This window comes from Hesperophylax consimilis, chromosome 24 (assembly GCF_061612785.1).
Source record: "Hesperophylax consimilis isolate HC1 chromosome 24, BYU_Hcon_1.0, whole genome shotgun sequence".
In the NCBI taxonomy this organism is placed as follows: domain Eukaryota; kingdom Metazoa; phylum Arthropoda; class Insecta; order Trichoptera; family Limnephilidae; genus Hesperophylax; species Hesperophylax consimilis.
The window spans coordinates 8,222,907-8,245,900 of record NC_142859.1 but is presented as its reverse complement, the minus strand read 5'-3'; the positions used below and the strand labels follow the sequence as shown (position 1 = coordinate 8,245,900).

The 22,994-nt window shown below is 34.7% G+C and overlaps 2 protein-coding genes across 2 annotated transcripts in view; both read right to left on the bottom strand.

Moving 5' to 3' along the window:
- Positions 1-4,560: 4,560 nt before the first annotated feature.
- Positions 4,561-15,092, bottom strand: LOC149411870 (uncharacterized). The gene is made up of 2 exons (XM_089646263.1): positions 14,063-15,092; positions 4,561-4,688 (listed from the first exon to the last, which is right to left on the bottom strand). The coding sequence occupies exons 1-2, from the start codon at positions 15,090-15,092 to the stop codon at positions 4,561-4,563; spliced, it is 1,158 nt and encodes a 385-aa protein (XP_089502389.1).
- A 1,912-nt stretch (positions 15,093-17,004) lies between these two features.
- The window catches only part of LOC149411869 (neuronal acetylcholine receptor subunit alpha-2-like), a 63,428-nt gene continuing 57,438 nt past the window's right edge, over positions 17,005-22,994 (bottom strand). Inside the window, exon 11 of the mRNA XM_089646232.1 lies at positions 17,005-18,200. Coding sequence (XP_089502358.1) covers positions 18,000-18,200 — 201 coding nt within the window. The 3' untranslated portion in view covers positions 17,005-17,999. The remainder of the gene's footprint in view (positions 18,201-22,994) is intronic.

The window sequence follows — 22,994 nt, the reverse complement described above, 5'->3', positions numbered from 1 at the left end:
GGTAAAAAAATACCGTTTATTTAAGGCATGTCGAAGAGTGTTAAAATCGACTCTAAATACTTTACTTTAGACTAAATCTGAATAACCAGGTACTCCCCACTTTAATTTTCTCCATATCCTTACACTCCCTACTGCCTTCAGCCTCACAATGGTACCATGATAACTCAACACAGTGACAATTCAACACACTTTTAAAAAGTGATATAAAGTTATTAGAAACGATAAATTTTTTTTTTTTTTTAACCTAAACTTACCTAACCTAACTTAACCTACTTAACCCAGTTAATAAAGTTTTTGTTTCATCACTTTCCATGACTTTATATAACTTTTTAAAGATGTGATGAATTATAATTGTGATGATTTATCCGCTCACCAACATTTCAAAGTCAGTACTAGCGATCTTGCTTACAAAGATAACCTAGTAAGAGCTATTTTCAGTTACACAAACTTCTAACATCTCTGATGTTTACCACTTATTATTTTTCTGTTTTGTAAATTCATTATAATATTTTTTATCGTTTACTGGACACTTACTCAAATTACAAAAGACCGTGTTCCGCTTAAATTATTGCTGGCAATTCCAGATAGAAGAAGTTCAGTTGGCAGCAACAGGCATGTTTTGAAAAAGCAAATCCGGTGACTGCGAGGAGAATAAGACCTTAACAGATTGGGAGTGTTGACGTATCTTAGAGCAAATCCGGTGACTCCAAGGAGAATAAGACCTTAACAGACTGGGAGTGTTGACGTATCTTAGAGCAAATCCGGTGACTGCGAGGAGAGTAAGACCTTAACAGACTGGGAGTGTTGACGTATCTTAGAGCAAATCCGGTGACTGCGAGGAGAATAAGACCTTAACAGATTGGGAGTGTTGACGTATCTTAGAGCAAATCCGGTGACTCCAAGGAGAATAAGACCTTAACAGACTGGGAGTGTTGACGTATCTTAGAGCAAATCCGGTGACTGCGAGGAGAATAAGACCTTAACAGATTGGGAGTGTTGACGTATCTTAGAGCAAATCCGGTGACTCCAAGGAGAATAAGACCTTAACAGACTGGGAGTGTTGACGTATCTTAGAGCAAATCCGGTGACTGCGAGGAGAGTAAGACCTTAACAGACTGGGAGTGTTGACGTATCTTAGAGCAAATCCGGTGACTGCGAGGAGAATAAGACCTTAACAAATTGGGAGTGTTAAAGTATCTTAGAGCAAATCCGGTGACTCCAAGGAGAATAAAACCTTAACAGACTGGGAGTGTTGACGTATCTTAGAGCAAATCCGGTGACTGCTAGGATAGTAAGACCTTAACAGACTGGGAGTGTTGACGTATCTTAGAGCAAATCCGGTGACTGCGAGGAGAATAAGACCTTAACAGATTGGGAGTGTTGACGTATCTTAGAGCAAATCCGGTGACTGCGAGGATAATAAGACCTCAACAGACTGGGAGTTTTGACGTATCTTAGAACAGGGACGCCTGGAGGCATCTTATCGAAGCGATATAAACGTAGGCGTAGGGGCAATGCATTTAAATGCCTGTAATAAAATAATTCGACCGGTCAGTGGTTGAGTGGGCATAGCGCTTGGGTCTCACCCGAGCGTCGCGTGTTCGATTCCTCGGCTGGCTAAGTCCTCCATCACAACACAAGCAACATTTTCGGCTTTCTGTGGTGGTAGTAGGAGATTTTCAAACATTGTTGGGTTATTCGTAACCCGGGAATGTTTGTCTTTCTTTTAAAAAAAAAAAAAAAAAAAAAAAAAAAAAAGAATGAGAATGTCAATTTTAAAAAAGCTAAACATATTCACATGTTATGGAGTAATGTCAAAAGCACGAACGAATAAATTGACAGTGTCGCATTGAAATAGTTTGGCAGTCCACATCTACTTTTTGACAAGAAAGGGAGTTAATTAGTGAATGAGGTTCTTCGATATAGGTTTTTTTCTCCAGGCTGGAACGAAATTGATCAATTTATCGCGTCATAGATTTTTTTTTTTTGTAATTATTTTTTATTTTTAATAATAAGTTTACATGGTACATAATTCATTTTACATCTTGTATTTTTTTACTACTCTTCCATTGAAAGCATTTGCTTGTGTATGGAAGGGGAGTGTACATAAATGTTGTTGTTAGTTAGTACTTAAATAATTCTTTTTACATAAATGTATGTTTGCTGTAGTATTTTTGTTGATAGTAGTGATGGATAATATATTAATTTATTAAATTTAAAAAAGAAAGGAAGTTATGGAAAACTAAGGATATTTGTGAGATTAATTAAATGACAGTAGTTTTTTTTTTCAGAATATTTTTAAAGTGTCTTTTGACAGAGAGCAGTATTCGGGTTTTATCATTAATGCTTCTGATTTCTTCTGGTAGACGATTGAAAAAAGTTCTTCCCTGGTAAGTATAATGATGTTGTGCAAAAGACGTATTTAGTTTTGGGCATAGAAAAACATGTCTAAGTCGCGTTCTGCTTTCATTTAAAAATTGATATTTATCTTTTTCTTTTATAATTTGGATTAATGAGTTTTTAATATATAGGTCTTTAAATGTAGGTACTTGAAATTCTTCAAACAGGCGTTCTGTTGGGTAGTCAAAGGATTTTTTTAATATAATTTTAATAATTGTTCTTTGTATAATTTCAATTGGAAGAAGGTTACATTTATACGCGGATCCCCAACTAATAATAGCGTATTGTAAAGTGGATTGAACTAAGGCATAGTAAATTAAATATAGATTTTTTATCGATATATATCTATCCCCAAGTTACGAATAACCTGACAATATTTGACTTAGCCAGCCCAGGAATTGAACACGCTACGCCTGGGTGGGACCCAAATGCGATTTCAACTCACCTACTGAACGGTCTATATGATTTTATGAAAAGACAGATAAAACAGTTTTTATTTATTAATAAGGCAGAAAACTACTCAAGAATTATATTTTTATAAATATGGGTAGCTTTCTTTAAAAATTACTTCTTGTTTTTTGATACGCTTAAAAAAACTAGCAGGGAACTTAGCCGTCTTATAAAACCGGGTAGAATTAAAAAAAAGTGCTTAATCATCATGTCAATTGTATCAGTGTGAATAAAATAAAACCAAATAAAAAAAAAAAAACGGAATGTTCTTTATTGAAGTGACCTTAAGAATTTAACACCATATAGGAGTCATCTCTTGCTGTGCAATCTTGTGTACTTAATATCAATGCACGTGAACCTTGCCCCGATCTGAACATTTTGAACATTTCTGAACTAAACAAAGCTGCTAGAATTCTGGAAAGCTTTTGTCCGACTTTATTGGTATCTATCCGCGTGTGGACTGTGTAGTGGCAGTTGCAGTGTGTTGTATCCATATGTGTAGGACATTTCTGCGTCCCAAAGCACTGTCATATTGTGCAGTGTGCAGTGGAAACAATGTGCAATTGTGATTACTGCAATTGACCATTATTTTACCAGTCTTATGTGCCATTTTAGTGGCGTTCTTTATCTGACGGGTTCAGTAAGAAAACATGTCGCATTTTAAGTGCTTTTGTTTTGCGGATTTTCTTCTGGTAAATTAACTGAAATAATTAGATACGAATTTGTATCTAATTATTTAAGAGATTAAGTATAAACATGTAAAGATTAAATAAAAGCTCATCAATGATGATTGTATAAAAAATTCAAGATCCAGTATAAGTTTATGAATGATGCATTGTATAGAAAAAGTCAAGATCCAGTATAAGCTTATGAATGATGCGTTGTATAAAAAATTCAAGATCCAGTATAAGTTTATGAATGATGCATTGTATAGAAAAAGTCAAGATCCAGTATAAGCTTATGAATGATGCGTTGTATAAAAAAGTCAAGATTCAGTTTAAGCTTATGAATGATGCGTTGTATAGAAAAAGTCAAGATCCAGTATAAGCTTATGAATGATGCGTTGTATAGAAAAAGTCAAGATCCAGTATAAGCTTATGAATGATGCGTTGTATAGAAAAAGTCAAGATCCAGTATAAGCTTATGAATGATGCGTTGTATAGAAAAAGTTAAGATTCAGTTTAAGCTTATGAATGATGCGTTGTATAAAAAAGTCAAGATTCAGTTTAAGCTTATGAATGATGCGCTATATAAAAAAGTCAAGATTCAGGATAAACTTATGAATAATGCGTTGTATAAAAAAGTCAAGATCCAATATAAGCTTATAAATGATTGGTTGTTTAAAAAAATGACAATAGGTAATGAGTATATTCCAAGACACTGTAGTGTACCATTTAATTATTTCTGACCTTTGCCTGTACTTGTTGAGAAATGGTCTGAGGTAAGTTAGTATAACCAAATAACCTAACCTTTCCTAACTCTAGGTAGGTTTTTCCTAATTTAAAAATATGGGTACAGTAAAATAAACAACCATACAATCATCACTGGTCAGGTCAATGTTTATAATTACTAAAATTAGAGACTTATTATTTTGAGGTTTAAAAAATTGCATGATATTCAAATTAAACTCCCCACTGTTTCGTATGATACTTTTTGAAATCGGCGATCATCCGGCGGGTCAGGTTTATCTTTAATCCTAAAAACATTCCCTCAATTCCTGGAAGCGACCCACTGGCACATAGCCCCGCTAGAGGCCGGAAGCGAGGAGACCGGAACTAGTCCAACCTTTATAGGGAAGACGCTCTGGAGGGAGGGGGTGAACCAATGCGTTAACAGTACTGGAAATAAATTTAATGTAAGCATAACTTTTTACTGCTCGTTTTTTTTAAATTTTTTACTGCTTTTACACTTTTTTGCTAAAATAAATTAATTTTTTTTGTCGAGTTTATGAATATTATTTTCCTTTGTTGAAAGAATGCCATTTTAATTGAAACATTCTTTCAAATGGATTACACTCCGATTTTTTTTTTGACTACTGATGCTTCAACCCTTGCAAATGATCTTATTCCCATATTCATCAAAAACAACACGGGTATCATAATATTTAAAGAATTCCAGTAAGTAATGATAAATATTCCTACGTAATGCGTAACAGTATTCAAGTTCAATCAAATTTTTATTTTGAAATTTTGAACTATGTTTATCAGATAAGCGATTAAGTATGTACTAAAATTATTTTGTGAATCCAGTTTTATTTTTTAAGTTTATTTTATATACTTAATTTATTTATTAAAGAAACAATTTTTTTTATAAACAAGTTCTGCCCTGTAATTATTATTACGCGTGACAGCTGTCATGGGAAAGCGGAGAGAACACCATGTTACGCGGATCTCGGAGAATGTCGAGATGCTCAGAGTTGTGGATTGGCAGTTGTGATGACTATTATAAATATTGAGAAAATAATTTGGGTAGTGGAAGTGGGTAGTCACTGCTGTACCTAAATACAACTATTTTTTTCTCTAAAACATATATCATGGTTTTCAGATTTGCTCCGTCCACTGTACTTGACACATTCGCACACGAGTTTTATCTTTGTTCAAGCCTCTGGACATCTCCCTTTATGATGCCATGTCTCTCTCCAGGGATGGAGCCTGAATGAGAATATTTAAGTCAATAGCCGCGGGGAAAAGTATGGCCCAATGTCAACCAACCAAGATCCACCCCGAGCTTTAAAATCAATTTGGAAAATCTCTCCCATTTTTTTCCATATCGCAACGGTCAGATCAATTTCAAAAATTCACAAATAAACATGCTTTCATAACAGAAAAAAAAACCATTTTCTTGTAAAGAAAATAATATATATGGAATTATCTAGGGGAGACCGGGAACAATTGTACCACGGGTCAGTAGCACCAAAGCGAGTAATTGACTGACTAAGTACGTTTATGGTACGTCGTTATACGATGGCCCTGGCATGTGCGGACATGTCGCCAATACCACGTGGGACAGGGTTTGCAATTGGAATAAGACATTTTTATGCCTCTAAAGTAACTTTTATCGATTGCATTCTAACATAATATTACAATTACTGTGCTCTGTTTGTACCTGATTTACTATCCGCACTTGTCATTGGACAAATAAGTTTTATTTAGGATGGGTTTTGAAGCGTTCGTGAGTAGAGAATAACCAATATTTTGGATTTTCGATTTTAATTTAGCGGTCGGGTATAGTTGTACCGATTTATCGGGAGATGACTGTACCGGTACAATTGACTCGGTGTTACAACCCACCCTGATTGTTTTTTTAAAGTTTATGTAGGTATAACTACCAAGTCTTATAGGATCAAGTGCATGTCTGTCCGTAACACATTCTATGTCCTATTATTTGAACGTTGTACTTTCTGTCTCCCTTTTTTCTATTACAAAGTTCCTATCGTTAGTGTGAAAAATATATATACAAATATTGTTTGGGGAACAGTTGTACCTTAGAGACAATTGCACCACATTGTTTTCATAGATTTTTTTCTCGTTTTCTTGAGATTAAAACAAACTAATTCAAATAGGTTTCGTGGTAAAACTTCAACTGACGAATTCTATAAGAGTTTTCTTGAGACCAGATAAATAGGATAATTGATAATAAAATAACTATTTTTCTTATTAACTATTTAAATTCTGTTGTTTAATCAACATTCCGCTATAGACCCCTGGGTCGACGTCCTGGTGAGTTGGAACATTTCCTCCGGTCTGTTTGAGCGCTTATACCTTATTTTTAATTAGATTTAGAAAAATAAGAATTTGGTCAACAACTAAACTATCTGCCGTTGAGTATTAGTATTTTTTTATTTTTTACCCTGTATCTAAATAGAGAATGCTAAAAGTCTAATTGGTTAAACAGTCCCCGATCTCCCCTATATAGCGTATTTTTTATGTGTAAAATCATCTTTGGGGTCTTGAGTTGCACTTCTTGCTACTGTTTGGGCATTGTTGCAGTGTTCATCATCAAAGCAGATTTTAAAGGGTGACTAACTGAAGATTAATCGTCAGATCTCGCGTATTTAATCATATGCTGGCTAGCAAGCCATCCACAACATTTGAATGGAAGACTCGTACACTTTATGTTGCCATTTTACTAGTTCTGAGCAGCTCACCTCATTGTGCGGCGTTCGTATGGATAAAAAATTTGAGTTATTATATTTATTTATTTATTGAAACACCCAAAAGGCACACACATATTATGCATTAAACGTATTTTTAAATAGAAATAACAATAAAAAATAAATATAAAAATGCATAAATTAGTTTTTAAACAGAGTTCCTCTAATGCTTCCGCATTAGCATACCATTTTTTGCATTACATATAAACAAAATTGATTCAAACAAAATAAATACATGTCTTAAAAATCACACAATAGATTTTTGATATTATCTGGATGCAACTGCATTTTCAAAATTGATTCTTTATGTTTACGTAAACAATTCTCAGATGCGATGATGCAATATAAAATAGTAAGCAACATTTCTGACTTTCGTGAATTATTTAAAAGAATTGATTTTAAAGTATCGCGGTGCAAAAGTTTGTGCAATCTCTTAAATGAAAAACACTCCAGATCTAATTTAAAGTGCTTGCCTTGTAAGACTGTATTCAAAATATAATATTATTCTCTATAATGTAGATATCTTCAATTGTAACGCTATGCGTAAAATCTGTTAATTGTTAAAAATAAACTGTTTAATTTTTAAACACATACTGTACTGGCATAATGAAGAAATCTATAATTGGTTTCTCTCTTTCTGCTAGTAAAATTAGAAACAGTATTTATCGATGTATTTCTTATTGCATATTTATGTAGTTGTGTGTTTTGGCGCCAAATCGAAAATGGCACATTTTAATTGCTATGAAAAATTTATTCGTCAGCATAAAAATATTTCCAATTTCGTAATTTTTTTCATAATTCTTTTCAGGAATTAAAAAAAGTTGTGAAAATACTATATTGCTTCTTCTGGAAAATCGAGCAATCTGTTTAATTAATAAATAGGTAACTCGCTTTAAAAATAGTTTGTTGGTTCTTCAAGCCAATGTCCCGCGATATAAGCGAGGGCAGCTTGCGGGCGGTTCCACCCCCTAACAAAGCGCCCCCTGTCACTGGGACTGCATAACGAGCCTGATACGGGAGTAGAACCGACACGCGACACATCCTGCTACAGCCTTGAGCTCTTAGGTACATGGCACACCTGGGTCCAACTACTTCCTTTTAGCCTCTCTTGAAGTTATTATTTGGCAAGGATAATGATGTTTTGCAAAACAGTTTGGTCATTTATAATAAAACATAATATGATATGTAGTGGATAATACTTTTTATTATTTTGTTAAACGACAATATTCATAATTTGGAAGCCACCATGTAGGCATTAATGTTAGAGCGATATCCCAGTGGTATGGATAGATTTTTTTTTGCATAAACTCCACCCTATGTCATCTTTGGGGCTGCTGTGCGGAGGGTCTTTTCAGTCGCGCCACAAACCTTTTCTCTAATCCGTGAGTTTTGAAATTATCCCGTAAGCTTTAAATCAAACTAATTGTGGTGATGGTGAAGGTTATTTGCAATCAACATGACCGAATATGAGGTAATCCGATTCTTAACCCTTCAATCTTATACAAAGTGGGGTGATGGTGGAGGTTATTTTCAATCAACATGAACAAATATGTGGTTTATTACCAACACTTCAATCTTACACTAAGTGGGGTGATGGTGGAGGTTATTTGCAATCAATATGACCGAATATGTAGTAATCCGATTCTTAACCCTTCAATCTTTGTAATCAAAATGACTGAATATGTGTTAATCCGATTCTTAACCTTTCAATCTTACACAAGTGGGGTTATGATGGAGGGTATTTGCAATCAACATGACCGAATATGTGGTAATACGATTCTCAATCCTTCAATCTTACACTAAGTGGGGTGATGGTGGAGGTTATTTGCAATCAACGACCGAATATGTGGTAATCCGATTCTTTACCCTTCATTCTTAGCAATCAAAATGGCTAAATATGTGTTAATCCGATTCTTAACTGTACGGGACGTGTTTGCCTGCACAAGAAAAGACTGTAAATAATAAGCACTGGCACACATCAGTCCTCAACCTGGGTAATGATTTAAGTAAAACACCGTGAGGTGTTCTATCCAAACCATCATAAAATAAAGACGATTCGAATCAAAATTCACATTTTAATTACAAGTATTGTACTGGTATACAGAACGTACAAAGGGGTGTAGCTTATAGGTACTTCCTATTTTTTACAGCCAACCCAATTCACAAGAAATAGTTATATGTATTTCAATACAACTGGGATTTAAAACACAGATAGAAAACTGATACAATTGGAATCCTTTCAGCGATACATTTCAGATGGGAGCACATTGTGCATCATCGCGCCATACGATACAGCAAATGGCATAGGCGACTGCTGGAGCAGTAGCCAGTTCAATTGGTAGCCATCAGGAATCGGCCAGCCTAGAGGCTTCAGCATCAATGGCTAATTTAGTTGGTAGCCAGGAAAAATTGGCCGGCTTCTAGGTATTCAGCATCAATGGTTAATTCATTCGGTAGCCAGGAAGAATTGGCCGGCTTCTAGGTTGTCAGCATCAATGCAGCAAAGATTGGCCAGCCTCTAGGTGATCAGTGGCAATGGGCAGTTCAGTCGGTAGCCAGCAGGTATTCGTCAGCCTTTAGGTTGTCAGCATCTGTGGCTGGTTCAGTCGGTAGCCAGGAGAAATTCATCAGCCTCTAGATTTTTAGCATCTATGCAGCAGAGATTGGCCAGCTTCTAGGTGATCACCGGCAGTGGGCAGTTCAGTCGGTAGCCAGCAGGTATTCGTCAGCCTTTAGTTTGTAAGCATCTGTGGCTGGTTCAGTCGGTAGCCAGGAGGAATTCATCAGCCTCTAGATTTTCAGCATCAATGTAGCAGGGATTGGCTAGCCTCTAGGTGATCACCGGCAGTGGGCAGGTATTCGTCAGCCTTTAGGATGTCAGCATCTTCTGTGGCTGGTTCAGTCGGTAGACAGGAGGAATTCATGAGCCTCTAGGTTGTCAGCATCTTTGGCTGGTTCAGTCGGTAGCCTGGTGGAATTCATCAGCCTCTAGGTTGTCAGCATCAATGCAGCAGGGATTGCCCAGCTTCTAGGTGATCAGCGGCAGCATGATCATTTGATTATAAGAGCCGGCACACGGAGTCGCCCCATTATTGTAATGATGACAGATGCATCTGGATCAGCTGATAGAGTGCCGACCGTAAACAGCTCTTGCAAATAGTTGTAATCTTTAAAATGTTTGTGCCGTGATGGAGGAACAGAAGCAATTACAGATTTCAGTTGACACTCAGGAATTTATAATTATAATTAATAGATCGCGTTTTAACTGGAGGTTTTCCGTCCACTCGTGTTAATTTTTGAAATTTGACTGACCCAATATTTTGTTTTAACTGGGTATTTATAATTTCTCCAATAAGCGTTCTTGTGACATCAATAATATGAAACAAAAAAACTTGTTTACTGTTCTAAATGCAGGTTTTTGTATGAGTCAGCGTCAGGTGTTCAACTTTTTTTCCGGCTTGAATCGCCTAGTAACCGATTAGTTTGATGCATTTTTCATTGGCAAATTTTATAATATTAAATGCTATAAAATCGTGTTTCCATGTTCGATACACTTAACCTTTCAATCTTACACTGAGTGGGGTTATGATGGAGATTATTTGCAATCAATATTAAATATCAACCAACATTACTGAATTAAGATATGAAATACTGTAAAATAATGTATCAATAATAAAAAATAAAAATAAATATAACCGAATATGTTCTTTTATTAATAAGATGCCCTAGCTATGCCCTAGAATTAACCCTTCAATCTCATATAAATATTGTTTTTTTTTTAAATGCACACTATACCATCTAAACAATATTCTTTACAGATACTTTTACGATATTCCTATTAAAATTCTTAACATTGTATTAATGAATAACCAAGGAATCTTGTGATAATCAATCACCAGAAACTGCAAAAGGTTTATCAGTTATGATTGAATTTACTAAGGTTCATTTTTTTTTGTATTAGCTTCATTCGAATGCTAGGCTTTATTTTTACAGAAATTAATATTTTTTTCGAAAAAATAGATTAATTATTGTAATATACGGATATCATAAAAATTCTTTCATAAGATAGATACATCATTTAAAATCGTAATTAGATAGCAAATATCCAAATAAATCCATTCCTTTTTTAAATGGTACGCTTGGTATTAAAAATTTGCAAAAAATATATATAACCCTTATATTGGATGTGATAAGAGTTATGATTGTAAAAAGTCGTATCATTTAAAGAATAAGAATATCAGAATATAATGCATGAGAAGGTATATGAATGTGGATGAAGCAATAAGTGAATAAGTGAGACGGAGTGGCATGGTGGTCAATTCTCTCTGCCTACCCCTGCCAAGATGGTTAGTTAGTTAGTAAGTCAAAGATATAAAAACTATCAAAATTTATTTGGAATATTTTTTCGTTCAACTCTCCAACGTTAAAATTAATTTCAATGAACTTTTTAAATACTTTAGTCGATAAAATTTCCATCGTAACAATATAATTCCATTTGCTTAACGATATGTATTTCAAATACAAGTAAGTATATGTAAATATCCAAGGTACAAACGTGTCACAAACATTTTTTTTCAGTTCAGAAATCCAAATACTTATTCGTTTTTGTCTCCTAAGCAAGAAAATACGTTTTTGTTCCTGCGCATTTAATCTATTTAGAAAAATAAATACTAGCCTTCCACAAGTTATCCTGCGCGCTGGTGATCCATCTTTTCCACCGAAACGGGACACTGCACCAGGGTTTTATTTAATTTTTTTCATCAAACCTCCACCCACACACTCCCCTTTCCAATCCCACAACCACCCTTTCCCACAATCCCCTATTTTTCCCCACAATCCCCCCCGGTGGAAAGCGCCCTAGAAAAAAACCACCCTCCACCGCTTTCCACACGCTCCACTTTAACGTACATGCTTTTTGTTCCAATCCAATTTACTCCCATGTTAATAGAAGCATCCTCAATTTGTGACAAGTAGTTTAGTAGAAAAGGGTAGCTTTTTTGTATTAAATCTAGATTGAATTCGATGACGGCACTCGTTACCCTCCATTAACATGCATCAGAATTAAACTAAATTGAACACTGCTTAAAAACTAAGGTTTGATACTTAAGGATGACTTCAATAATGTATAGACAAAATACTAAGGTTCTATACTTAAGGATGCCCTCAATAATGTGTTGACAAAATACGATAAAAACTATGTCATCTATTTTTTCTCAATGGTTTTATAATAATATTGAATAAATTTTTATTAGTACGCGTCTTTTGCTGTATTTGGTAATTTTATTTCTCTTGTTCGTGTTTAATTTTCTTATCTTATTTTTTAAAAACATTTTTGGGTTACGAATAAACTGACAATATTTTAAAATCTCCTACTACCACCACATTAAGCGGAAAATGTTGCTTGTCAGCTGAGGAATTGAACACACTACGCCTGGGTGGGACCCAAACACTCTGTCAACTGTCACCGACCGGTCTCGTATAATTCTTATGTTCTTCTTCTTCGATGGCGCTACAGCCCATATCGAGCTTTGGCCTCCTGCAACAGTCGCCTCCAACTCCTCCTGTCCTCAGCGGCTGACTTCCAGTTTGTCACCTGGAGAAGCTGTGCTGCATCCCCTCTTACCTCATCTTCCCACCTCAGTCTGGGTCTTCCCACTTTTCTCTTTCCACCTGGGTGACCAGTCAGAATTCTTTTTGGGACGCGTGTATCCGGCATTCTCTGTACATGCCCAGCCCATCTCAGCCTGAGGAGTCTCATGTGTGCAGAGATGCTAGGGGCCTTATATATATCGTACAATTCTATATTGTGCCGGATACGCCACTGTTCGCCCTCTTTCACGGGTCCACATATTCTTCTCAGCACCTTTCTTTCAAAAGTATCCAGCATTTCAGCCATCTTTACCGTCAGTGTCAGCGCCTCACATCCATATGCCAATACAGTTCTTACAATGGTTTTATATATGGTTATTTTGGTTTTTCTGTGGACACTACGTGACTTAAACACTGGCAACAAAGAGAAGTATGTTTTGTTGGCTGCTGTGATTCTCCTTCTGATTTCTGCTGGATCCTCATTGTTCTCTGTCAGGCTGGAGCCCAGGTAGGTGAATTGGTCGACCACTTCGTATGAGTAGTTGTCTTTAAATAGTGCACTACTTCTTCTTCTGTGTGAGGGGTTCCTGCTCTGTACCATCATTTTTGTTTTGTCAACATTAACTCGCAGTCCTACTTCCCGCGCCGCTGTTTCTAAAGGGTCGAAGACCTCCTTAATGGCTGAAATTGATCTTCCGACAATGTTGATGTCATCCGCATATCCGACAACTTGACTGCTCTTGAAACAAATATTGGAGCCAGTGTCTATTAGTGTTTTTCGTATTACATGTTCGAGCACAATGTTGAAGAGAGTGGGAGCCAGACTGTCCCCCTGTTTAAGTCCCTGTGATACTGTAAATTCTTCCGACAATTCTCCGTCTATTTTGACCTGACATCTTGAGTCTGACATTGTGGCTTTTATGAGCCTAACCAATTTAGGTGGAATCTGGAATTGTAGTAGTATGTCATATAGACACTCCCGATCTATGCTATCATATGCTTGCTTGAAATCAATGAATAGTTGGCGTATGTCTATGTCAAATTCCCAGCACTTTGCCAAGATCTGTCTGACGGTGAACAGTTGGTCTGTTGTGGATCTACCGGTGCGGAAGCCTGCCTGATACTCTCCCAGTAGGTTTTCTGCATATTTATCAATTCTTTGTTTCAGTATCATGGTGTAGATTTTATATGCTGTGCATAGAAGTGATATTCCTCTATGATTTTCGCATTTTAATTTGTCACCTTTCTTGTGAATTGGGCATATTATGCTTATTTGCCATTCCTCTGGTATTTTTTCCAGTGTCCATATTTTAGTTATTAAATTGAATAGCAGATTTCTCAGATGCTCATTTCCATATTTGAACAACTCTGCCGGGAGGTTGTCTTTCCCAGGTGATTTGTTGTTTTTAAGTTTCTTTAGTGCAGCATTTATTTCTTGCATTGTTGGTGGATTCGCTGATTCTTCATTACTTGATTCAGTGGGGATGTTGGTAGGGTGACTTCTCAGGTCGCTATTAGGGTTGAGAAGTTTATAGAAGTAGTTTTTCCTCACTGTTTTTATTCGTTCCTTATCTGATATAATTGATCCATCAGCGTCTTTGCATAGTGTTGTATTCGGTTTGAAACCCTTCTTGAAGAAATTTACTCCCCTATATGCTTCTCTAGGATTATTATTGACAAAGTCCTGTTCCATTTTTAGCAGTATATCATTCAAGAATTTTCTTTTCTTTCCCCGTATCAGCTTACTCGTTTCTTTTCTCGCTTGTTCGTACGCCTGTCTTTTGTTTCTTGTTGACGTTTCCAAGTACTTCTTTCTGAGTATATTCTTTTCAGCTATCTTTCTTTCACACTCTTCATCAAACCACGGGTTCCTGGGCTGTCTGGGCATGTTTCCGACACTTGATTCCACTGCTCTTACAATTGCTTCTTTTATATCATTCCAATCTTTTTCGAGTGATTCTTGGGAGTTCTGCTCAGTGATCTGATCTGGGAGGCTATTTAAAAGGGCGTTGTGATACTGCTCTTTGCCTTCTGGTGTTTTTAGAGCTTCCGTATTGATTTTTGGAATAGTTGGTGATTTTCGTGTCCTGTTGATTGCAATTCGGCTCCTATAGGTGGCCACCACCATGTAGTGGTCTGAATCACAGTTGGCACCCCTATACGTCCTTACGTTTGTGATGCTCGTTGCCCCCCTTCTTTCTATCAGGACATGATCAATTTGGTTATGGTGTCTACCATCTGGCGACGTCCAGGTCCGTTTGTGTATGTCTTTTCTTGGGAATTGAGTCGAGGCCACTATTAGGTTTCTTGATTCTGCGAAATCAATCACTCGGGTTCCGTTATTATTAGCGTGCTTGTGTAGACTGTTCATTCCTGTAATGTGTTGGAGCAGAGGATCCTGTCCTATCTTGGCGTTAAAGTCCCCAATTACCATCTTAATGTCGTTCGATGGTAATGTGTCGTAGACCTGTTCGAGTTTCTGATAGTATGTATCTTTCATTATGTCCTCTTTATCTTCCGTTTCAGCATGTACGTTGATCAATGTTACATTGAAAAATTTCGTTTTTATGCGTAAGCTGCACATTCTTTCATTGATGGGTTTAAAGTCTAATATGCATTTTCCCATTTTCCGGTCCACAATGAAGGCCACTCCGAATTTATGATGTCTTTCATTTCCACTATGCAGTATCGTATGCGTTCTTGTGTCAAATGGCTCAGATCCTATCCATCTGGTTTCTTGCACCGCCATTATGTCAATTTTATATTTCGTCATCTCCCTAGTGATCTCTCCTAGGGCTCCACTTCTATACAGCGTCCTTGCGTTCCAGGTAGCTATTTTCAAGTCCTTATTTAATTCTTATGTTCATTGTATGTATATTACATTATGATTGTAATTAATTAACCAAATCCTGTCACTAGCAGCGATTTTAAACTATTCACCGACAGCCAGAACAGTTTACATATTTTTGTACTTGTAAGTAAATAATATTGTTTTAAACATGATTGTAAAGTGTTTTGTTGTAGTTTTGCACACATGGTACTAAGGGACGTACTTGACTTTCTTTAACCAGCGATTGCCGTCACTATTAGGGGGTTAAAAAATGTTATAAAAATTTTGGAATCTTTTTTATGTTTTGTATTTTTTTATTTTTGAACCAAACAAACTAAAATTCTTCTACGTGACGTCTCTGGTTACTCAGTTTAGTGACCGACGAATCCCTCTCTCCAATCCAAACTGTCCAATGCCATATTCTAGTTTTTTTTAAACTCCAAATAATCTCAAAAATCACTGGTTAGAGTAAGCCAAGTACATCCCTTAACACCCTGTATAAAGAAACTATTTTTCTCTTATTGTTAGGAATCTATATTACAAAATACATGCTTGACAAATTAATCCTTTCGTTCAGTTAATTGTAATGAGCTAGGTTTTTCTATATTTACAAATACGTAGATGTGGTATCTTATGCAAATATAGAAACTATGGACATTTTACATGTTTATCTACCTATCATATTTTTATTGAAGTATCTTTAGCATAGCTGCGCTAGAAGTTTGAATTCGATGTGTAGTATGTAAAATTCATGTTGAAGAACATTTGGAATATTGTAAAAATTATATTTATGAATAGCAAGATAAAAATGAGATCTACAAATATGAAGATGAGGAAATGAACCAACATATTCAACAAAGATGAAAGTCGACAAACATAAAGGTGGGGAAACATGGTGTGACACCAACACAACATACTACTCGGTTCAGACTTCAGACCTATTCTGAACTGGAATATATATATCCCAAGTGAGGAGTACTGTGTACCTGCCATGTGTATGTCTGCACTACGAATTTTTATAGTAACTAATTAGAAATTAAATTAAAAAAAAATTATCGATTTTGAAAAATCCTGTACGCGTGCAATAATCCACCATATTTAAATAACAAATATAATTTGTCCCATACACATTGACCATCACACGTTGGTATAAATGTATAGTTTAAAATTTAAAGGGTGGGTATAGGAGTGCTTGATTATATCACCTCTATTTGCTACCCCTAAAACCTTAAATAAAAGCAGGTGGAAGATAAAAAAAAATAACAAAATAAACCCTCAAAACCGACAGCGGCCCAAAATAAACATAAATAACACTTTCCAGAACCTTTTATGTCTGATATAAGCTCGTATCACCAATATCGGATTTTCTTGTTACTAGTAATGTATTTTCCGTCCTCGGGTCGGTGGAATCTAACTGAAAGAATGCGACCCTGAAAAGTCAACAAATAAAATCCTCAGCGCGTTCCTCAGACCTCATTTCCTTATTGGCGCTGCGCAGGCTTTCTTTGTGTGACCTGAAAGGTTCTAAAATATAGGGAGATTGAAAAGATTTTTACGCAATATTATTTTATTTAATGACAGGTAAATCACAGTTTTATAAGAAATACAAGCTTAGAAACTAACACGGATAAAACTTACTGATATGAAATATTATTAATTTATTAAAAATTTTGGTCAAATGATTCGTTTTCCTGTAAAAAACGATACTGGAGGCCTATAACGAATGATTTGACAATTTTCATAACAAACAATCAGTAAAGCATATGAGGAAATCGGGTTTTTAAAAATAATAATATTGTCGCATCTATACGGACAAGACCAACTGCGTGAACACGTGTTCAGATATATTCTGAATGGCTTAAATTTATTATATGTTTTATTAATTCTCTTAACGTTCGTTTAAAAAACAAACAAATAAAAGCCTTAAATAAAATCTGAAAAGTCGTACTTACTAAAAATCCTTCGTCGTTGTCTACTGGTTTATTTGAAATAATTCTATTTCTAGAATGATTTGCTTACCTACTGAACTAATATAATTCTATATCGTTTAATAATTTGGGAGGTGGGTACGGGTACCAATACTTTTGACATGGATCAGCCCAAGTGGTTCGATATGTTTAGTGACTTACCAGGGCTGTCCAGATTCATGGGGTGAGGTTTATTATGTTATTGACGGCGGATTTATCTGCCCATCAGCTGCGTGGCGGGCAGGATCGGGAGAGATAGGTTGAGGGGGACCCTTCGACCTCTTCTTTGGACCCTCTTTACGCAACGTACAACGCTTTACGCTGCAGTGGGAAGGATGGATTCATACGTAATCCCTGTTAAACACACCTGGATACACTAACCACAAGATTCTTACCCACGCCTCATAACTTTTCCATCCCTTAAGATGACATGTGTGGAATGAATGTGAAAAAAACAATTATATTTGTTAATGCAAAAATTAATACCCCTTAACGCATGATATATTGAAAATATTGACCCTTTATGTTTTTACGCATAAGTTCGGAAAGACCAATTAGACAAAAAAAATAGGTAATATCCTATTATTGAAGAGATCCTTAATTCATTGTTTTAATAGTGCACGAATAACATGGAAGCATACGCAATGACTAAGATCGTGAACATGATCCTGTCAACTGCGATTACAAGGACCCTCCAGTAGAGATCTTCTTCGTCACCTGATTCTTCTACCTCTGCTATTTCGTCTTCCTGGTCCTCGCAATCTTGGCCACCAGACATGGACTGCATAGGCTTGTAGAGAAGGTCTTGGGCCTGCATAAAAATATATAAATTATCAAAATTTTGCAATTGAAGAGTGTAATAGAAAGGTTTTCAATATCCACTAACCGCAAGAATTATTCTCTATTTTGTCAATATTGTAACAAGTTTCATTTCATTTTATGGTTGGTAATTTTGAGAGCATTGTATGAAATTAATATTCTCTAGTTTGAAATATTATTCAGTCGATTTTCCATATTGTACGTAAGTAAAGGTGAAATTTTCAAAAAAATATATATTTTAGGTAGGTTTTCCTGATAATGTCCGAAATTCATAAAGCAATATGGAAAAATACATTTATTTATTTTATTTATTTATGTCTATACTTGAATACACATTTTACAAATGATTACAGTGGTTTATATCGTAGTACAGAGAAAAAAGTACAGAAAAAAGGTATAAAAAATAAAGAACGTAGGTTCATATAGGTAAAACTGTGTGTGGGTGATATTGTATGTTACGCGAACACCTCACTAGGAGAACCTGTGCTGAGGTAGGTTAGGTTACATAATTGTAGCACTTAGAAAAATTAAGACAGTGAGATAAATTTACTATTAAATACTTGAAATTATTTGCAAGATATTAAAATTAAACTGCATATCTTATGTATTTTATGTTTTAGCTTACAGCTAATAATTAGAAGGGTTTAAAAATACAAATATATTAGTTAATCACATGTGAATACAATAAAAGATTTAAAAAAATCTAAATTAATATAACGTCTTTTTATTTTATAAATAGTTTTAAATTTTTTGCTTGATATTAGTTTCATACTAATGGGGGTGGAGATGTGACATTAATATTATTCAGTAAAATGTAGTGGGAATGTTGTGTGACAGCTTACTTGAATTCACAAAATTTATTGCTAAACATCACAAATTTTGGTAAAAAGTTTAAATGTATTAGGTGACTATCATATGGATCCTTATTATTTTAATAAATTTGATCACGGTTTTGCGTTGGAATTGACCCTTATTTTGCATCTGAATACAAGTAATGGAAATGTAGTGAGCTCAAAGAATTTGGAATAGTTCATAAATGAGTGTAGGTGCTACCTCCCTTTCTCTTTTTTGTATCAGTACCTTATAAGAGTTACAACTGCTCGTAGTTCATGGTACAGTTAGGCTGAAGGATGTGGAAAGTAAAGGAAATGGATTTAAAGTCAAAAGGTTCCAGATTTAAACATACAAGTTACAGGTTGAATTCAAGAAGTTAAACTATTTTGATTCTGTATCATTTCAATTAACCACATTATTAAAATGATGATGAAAGAAGGAATAATACAGTTATTGTCAAGTTATTTTTAACAAAGGGAATGTGAGCCTCTAAAAAAAAAATTAATCTATTTTTGTAATCATTCAATTTCTATTATAATTTCCGGTCTCTAGACAATTTCAAAATAATTTGATAACAAAATATGTGGTTGTCGTGAATCGATACATTTTCATCAATATTTAAAATGACCCAATTATCAAAGGCTCTGCTAAAAATTGAATTCAAGAAGTTAAACTATTTTGATTCTGTATCATTTCAATTAACCACATTATTAAAATGATGATGAAAGAAGGAATAATACAGTTATTGTCAAGTTATTTTTAACAAAGGGAATGTGAGCCTCTAAAAAAAAAATTAATTTATTTTTGTAATCATTCAATTTCTATTATAATTTCCGGTCTCTAGACAATTTCAAAATAATTTGATAACAAAATATGTGGTTGTCGTGAATCGATACATTTTCATCAATATTTAAAATGACCCAATTATCAAAGGCTCTGCTAAAAATAGTCAACGCATGTTCATTCAAAATCCATCAAACGCCAACGCTAAAAAAGAGTCGATATTGAAAACTATTCAACCGTTTGATTCGATACCACTGACGGTGTCAGACTGGGTGCAAATCGGGATGTGCATATTAAAGGTTCGAGTTGTCGTTTATTGAACAAGTGGGGGTTGGAGGTTGCAGGGTGGTTGGAAGTTATTGGGGATGTAGGAGGATACTGGGAGGTGTTGGGGTGGTGTTGTTATCGATGAATAAAACGCAGTGAATAAATCGTAGTATGCGATAAGTGATTGATCTGTCGATCTGTTAGCGAATTTGAAAAAAATGTTTAAATTATAAAATAAACCGACACTTCTGGTAATCCTTGATAATAATTCCGTTTGGTTCGATTTTCTGTGATGAAATACTTATCGCGCAATACATATGGGAGTAGGTAGGCAAGTATTCTTGGCAGAATTGGTGAATAGAATACCTCAATATCAAATCCTGCAATTATCCTACCTACCCAATGTACGCATCCTAAAATGTAATCATGACTGGTATATTTGTGGCAAGATGTCAAATCTAAAAAAACTATCTAAAAGTGACAGTATGCTCATTGGAGTTCAACGTGAAATAATACCTCAGACAGGGCGGATTGATGTATTGATCTGGCAGACTTTGTGGCCCCAGCTGTGACGGGTAAGTCCTTGTTTTCCTACACTCCAAACTGTGCTTATATTATGTTCCAAAATTCCAGATTTGAAACATTGAGGAATACTGTCCATCAGATTAAGCAGGTGCATACACAAGCAAATGCTTTCAATGGAAGAGTAGTAAAAACACCCAAGATGTAAAATGAATTATGTACCATGTAAGTATATTATTAAAAATAAAAAATAATTACAAAAAAAAAAAAATAACATTTAAATTGTTTTCCAAAAGAGTTGACATAGTTTTGGGACTGGTGCGTTGCATAGGGCTTATCCCAGCAGTACCTAAAAATACCCTTAAATAAGTGGAGTCGCAGTTTCGCGACATCAGAATACTATTAACTACAATATTGTCAGATATGATTTGCAATGTTGTCTGCTATTTTATTAATTTTATGTTTTGAATCTTACCTAGTGAAGTTTTAAGCAAAAACAAGTACGTCTTTTGTAAAGAATTTCTCAAGATTACTCACATTGTATTATATATCATACTTATTTCATCTAGAATGGATAAAGAGCTCCTTACACTGCCAGTGTTAGTTAGTTAGTTTTAACATTGATCGGTTGGGAGTTATTTTACTACATAAAATGTGTTTTTAAACGAAAGACATTTTATGAAGAACATCAATATATTTGTTAAAGTCACATAGTTAGGGGAGCTAAAGTTATGGACGCTATGTAGATGAATTAGCTCTCTCTCTTTTTCTTTGTTCATTAAAGTAAAACTTGGGCACACTTTATGGGAAGGTCAGGTTAGGTTAGGAAAGCTAGAAGTACCTCACAGACTGATTAGGTAGATTGAATCAGCTGGTAAAGGATACAGTAGTAATAGTAAATGGCAAATTATCTTCTCTTTGCAACATCGTTTTTGGGCCGCCATTAAAAATTTATTAATGATTTTTCTGTTTGTTTTTACAAAAATGAATTTTTTTGTTTGTTTTCTGAAGAGGACTAAAATAAAGTCATTGAAGAAGTGTTTAAAGTTTTATTTTTTGGAATAACTTAAGTAGTAAAACCTCAAATTGTAAAATTTAATTATTGCAGACAATATTACCGATTCCCGAACAAATATTTTAAACAGTAACATCAGAAAAAAATATGGTACCATATATCAAAAAAATAAAATATTTATCCTAGACTTGCAGATAAAGTCAATAGATGTCGCACATTAAAAATAAAAATATGATATATTTATCTAAGGCACTGTCTAGATTGCATTTAGTTCGAGTTAAATCTTGCGATCATACCTACATAAAGATAGCAGCCAATAAAAATGTGCGGTGGGAAAAATGAAAGCAATATCGGTAGTTCGTTTTCGAAGTATGATACGGTTCAATGTGAACGAAGGAGATAGGGTCCCATAAGTTCAGTTGGTAGAGCGGTGCCGCGACAAGGCTAGGGTGGATTCCTGGATTCGAGTCCTAGATGTGACCGTATCTTTTTCTGATTTTTCTGTTTCAAATAATCGTTTAGAAATCGCTAATATTGTCTTCAATAATTAAATATTTAAAATTTATTTATATTATTGTATTGCACATATTAGTGGGCATATTATTTTAAGATTTTTCTTAACATTTTTGTAATGAAATTATTTTAAGACATTTCGAAGGAAAAGATAATTTGTAATTATTTTTAAAATTACTTAATTTATGCAATAGTTTGTCTATTATATGTATATTAAGCATGAGCAAAAAAACTGGTGTCTCTTAAAATCAGAAACGATTGACATTAAATTCTATTAGCAAAAACTATTGGAAAGATGCCAAAAGTTTTTGCTCTAACTTTCATGAATAATGTTAATAGTTTCTTTAATCAAATCAGTATGACGAAATCCACACGCAAAGTGAATTTATATAATTATGCCTTCTCCGTGTGCACACACATTTGAATAAATACAAAAAATGTTGCATTGCCCTGTTCATGCGGAATCATTGATTTAGTGAATAATTAAAACGTTTGCTTTGTTATTTGGGTGTAACAATTTAATGCTACATTAAATAATAGGGTGTAAACATTAGTAATGTATTCAAATGCCTAAGGGATATTGTGGGTTGTTTTTATAAAATAAAATATTTCGTACGCATAAATAATTTAAAACGAATATACAGATATCCGATGCGGAATCACTTTTATGAAGATTTTACTAACACTGTTTACTGTAGTTTAAAGCTAATAAATTCACCTGTATTTCACCGATTAATCCATATTTTAATGTTTAAAAAAAATTATATATTTATAAATGCATGAATTCTGTCTGTTAGTTACCAAAGTTGTACTACCTGTACTGTTTGGGGCAATATTGAATGATAATTTCTG